The sequence below is a fragment of the Pygocentrus nattereri genome, chromosome 2 (assembly GCF_015220715.1).
Source record: "Pygocentrus nattereri isolate fPygNat1 chromosome 2, fPygNat1.pri, whole genome shotgun sequence".
Classification (NCBI taxonomy): Eukaryota; Metazoa; Chordata; class Actinopteri; order Characiformes; family Serrasalmidae; genus Pygocentrus; species Pygocentrus nattereri.
In genome coordinates, this window is record NC_051212.1 from 2,472,619 (window position 1) to 2,474,965 (window position 2,347).

At 44.5% G+C, this 2,347-nt stretch overlaps 1 protein-coding gene across 2 annotated transcripts in view; it reads right to left on the reverse strand.

Moving 5' to 3' along the window:
* Positions 1 to 1,729: 1,729 nt before the first annotated feature.
* Positions 1,730 to 2,347, reverse strand: part of LOC108414216 (intracisternal A particle-promoted polypeptide) — an 11,875-nt gene continuing 11,257 nt past the window's right edge. For both annotated transcript variants that reach the window (XM_037532268.1, XM_017687036.2), the window contains one exon: positions 1,730 to 2,229. In XM_037532268.1, the coding sequence (XP_037388165.1) occupies positions 2,005 to 2,229 (225 nt within the window). In that variant the 3' untranslated portion in view covers positions 1,730 to 2,004. The remainder of the gene's footprint in view (positions 2,230 to 2,347) is intronic.

Sequence of the window (2,347 nt, forward strand, 5' to 3'; positions counted from 1 at the left end):
GTGATATAAACCGAGTCCGTTCTACAGTTTCTCATTAGGCTGAATGAATAACCGACTCTAAATGTAGGTATTGTGATATAAACCGAGTCCGTTCTACAGTTTCTCATTAGGCTGAATGAATAACCGACTCTAAATGTAGGTATTGTGATATAAACCGAGTCCGTTCTACAGTTTCTCATTAGGCTGAATGGGGTTTACACTGAGTTATTAATACGCAGATCAAAGGTGATGATAAACAGCATCAGGACACTGATGAACTATAAATGAGTAAGAAAAGACAGCAAGAAAAAAACGTGTAGTAAAAAATTCAGTCTTCAGTCTCCAGTTAAACCTGCACAGCATCCAATAAACCTGCAGTCTGAACAATCAGCTTACACTTCCAAGTCCAACAGCAAACATATTTCTCCTCCCAGTCTTCTTAATAATTCCATAACTCAGTGTTTATGGTGTAATCAGAGAAATTCAGACCAGTCTGGTGTGAAGTGGTTCAGACGTCTTTACAGTGGTGGTGATGGGAACCAGGCGTCTCCATGACTACAACACAGATATAGACATTTTATTTACCATCCAGAACCACCAGAGAACCTACACAAGTCTTCTGAGCTTATATGGAATGTTGATGATGGAAAACAGTGGAAAATCTGGAATAATGAGTTTTCTTTGGGGACTATTTTGCCGCACAGCGCCCTGCATGTCTCCCTCCACCATGAATGGAGTTGAAGTTCTCTAAACTCTCATAAAACAGCGTCTCAGGCATCAGGCAGTGAATTCAGAACCATCTCCTGTAGGAACTTTCTGTGAGGAGCTTTTAGAGGGACGTCTGGTTCCTATCACCACCACTGTGAGCAGTTCTGACTCTGTAAGTTTATCTAGAACAGAGCATTTCACTCTAAACCGCTCTGTTTACATCTTAACCAGGTAATTTTTGATTTTCTCCACTTTCCTACGTCCTCATCTGTCTTAGTCCAGCGCAGTCCAGCGTCCTGTCGGTCATTAGCGTGATATTGATCAGTAAACAGTTCTAACACTCCTCAAATCAGCCACAGTTCAGTTACCTGTATCTGTATGACTGTTAGACACTATGAAATGCTTTATCATCGTTTTAGATCCAGCGGCCGGCTGGATCAGTAGAGTCTCTGAGACGGTCCAGTAAAGCGATAATCAGACAGAAAGTCCAATGGAGCTTCCGCCTCTTCCCCCAAACGTAGCCGATCGGCCGAGACGAGTTCGGTGTCTACAGTCTACAAGGCTAACATAGCTAACATGTACTGAAAAGCTTACAACCTACTAATTAGCATGGTGCTAACTGGAGCTATAAGGCTAACGTAGCTAACATGTAATGAGAAGCTTACAACCTACCAATTAGCATGGTGCTAACTGGAGCTATAAGGCTAACGTAGCTAACATGTAATGAGAAGCTTACAACCTACCAATTAGCATGGTGCTAACTGGAGCTATAAGGCTAACATAGCTAACATGTAATGAGAAGCTTACAACCTACTAATTAGCATGGTGCTAACTGAAGCTACAAGGCTAACGTAGCTAACATGCAATGAGAAGCTTACAACCTACCAATTAGCATGGTGCTAACTGGAGCTACAAGGCTAACATAGCTAATGAGTAATGGAAGATGATAACTGCTAATTAGCGGTTAGTCTAATTAGCGGTTAGTCTAATTAGCTGTTGTGTTTAAAAATGGATGAAGTTCAGGCTTCATGACGACTGCTGCTGCTGCCCGTGGCTAAAGAGCTTTAATCTCTGTTTGTAGACGATTCTGAGTCACAGAGTCAGAAACCACATCAGAGTCAGAGTCAATTAGAGACACTGAACACCTCCACACAGTTAGCACCATGCTAACGGGTGGGGTCCAGCTACATCAGCCTGCAGCTGAGACCTCAGGCGTAAACGCGTCTGGTCGGCGACGTTCAGGGACAGATGGGGGACTGGACCCCGATGTTTGGCCAAACCGTCGCTCTAATATATTAATATTAATAATCTGCTGGGTCACAGCACGGCCACGCCCCCGTCGCAGCGGCTGGTGATCATGTTGCCGACCTCGGTCCAGGTGTCCAGGTGTGGGTCGTAAATCTCCACCGAGTCCACGGTGACCGGCGCTGAGAAGTCTCTGCTGGACGCTCGGCCACCGACGGCGTAGAGCAGCCCGTTCACGGCCGCCACGCTCACACCCGCCCGGGCCACTGACATGGGGGACACCTCCACCCACTTCTCCTGAAAACAGAAACACGTGACCACAGAAAATCCCAGATTATCAACATGTTGATAATTATAATTCAAATTATTTAAAAATTTATACACAATCCAAAAAATCTGAATTAGGAAACAAAGA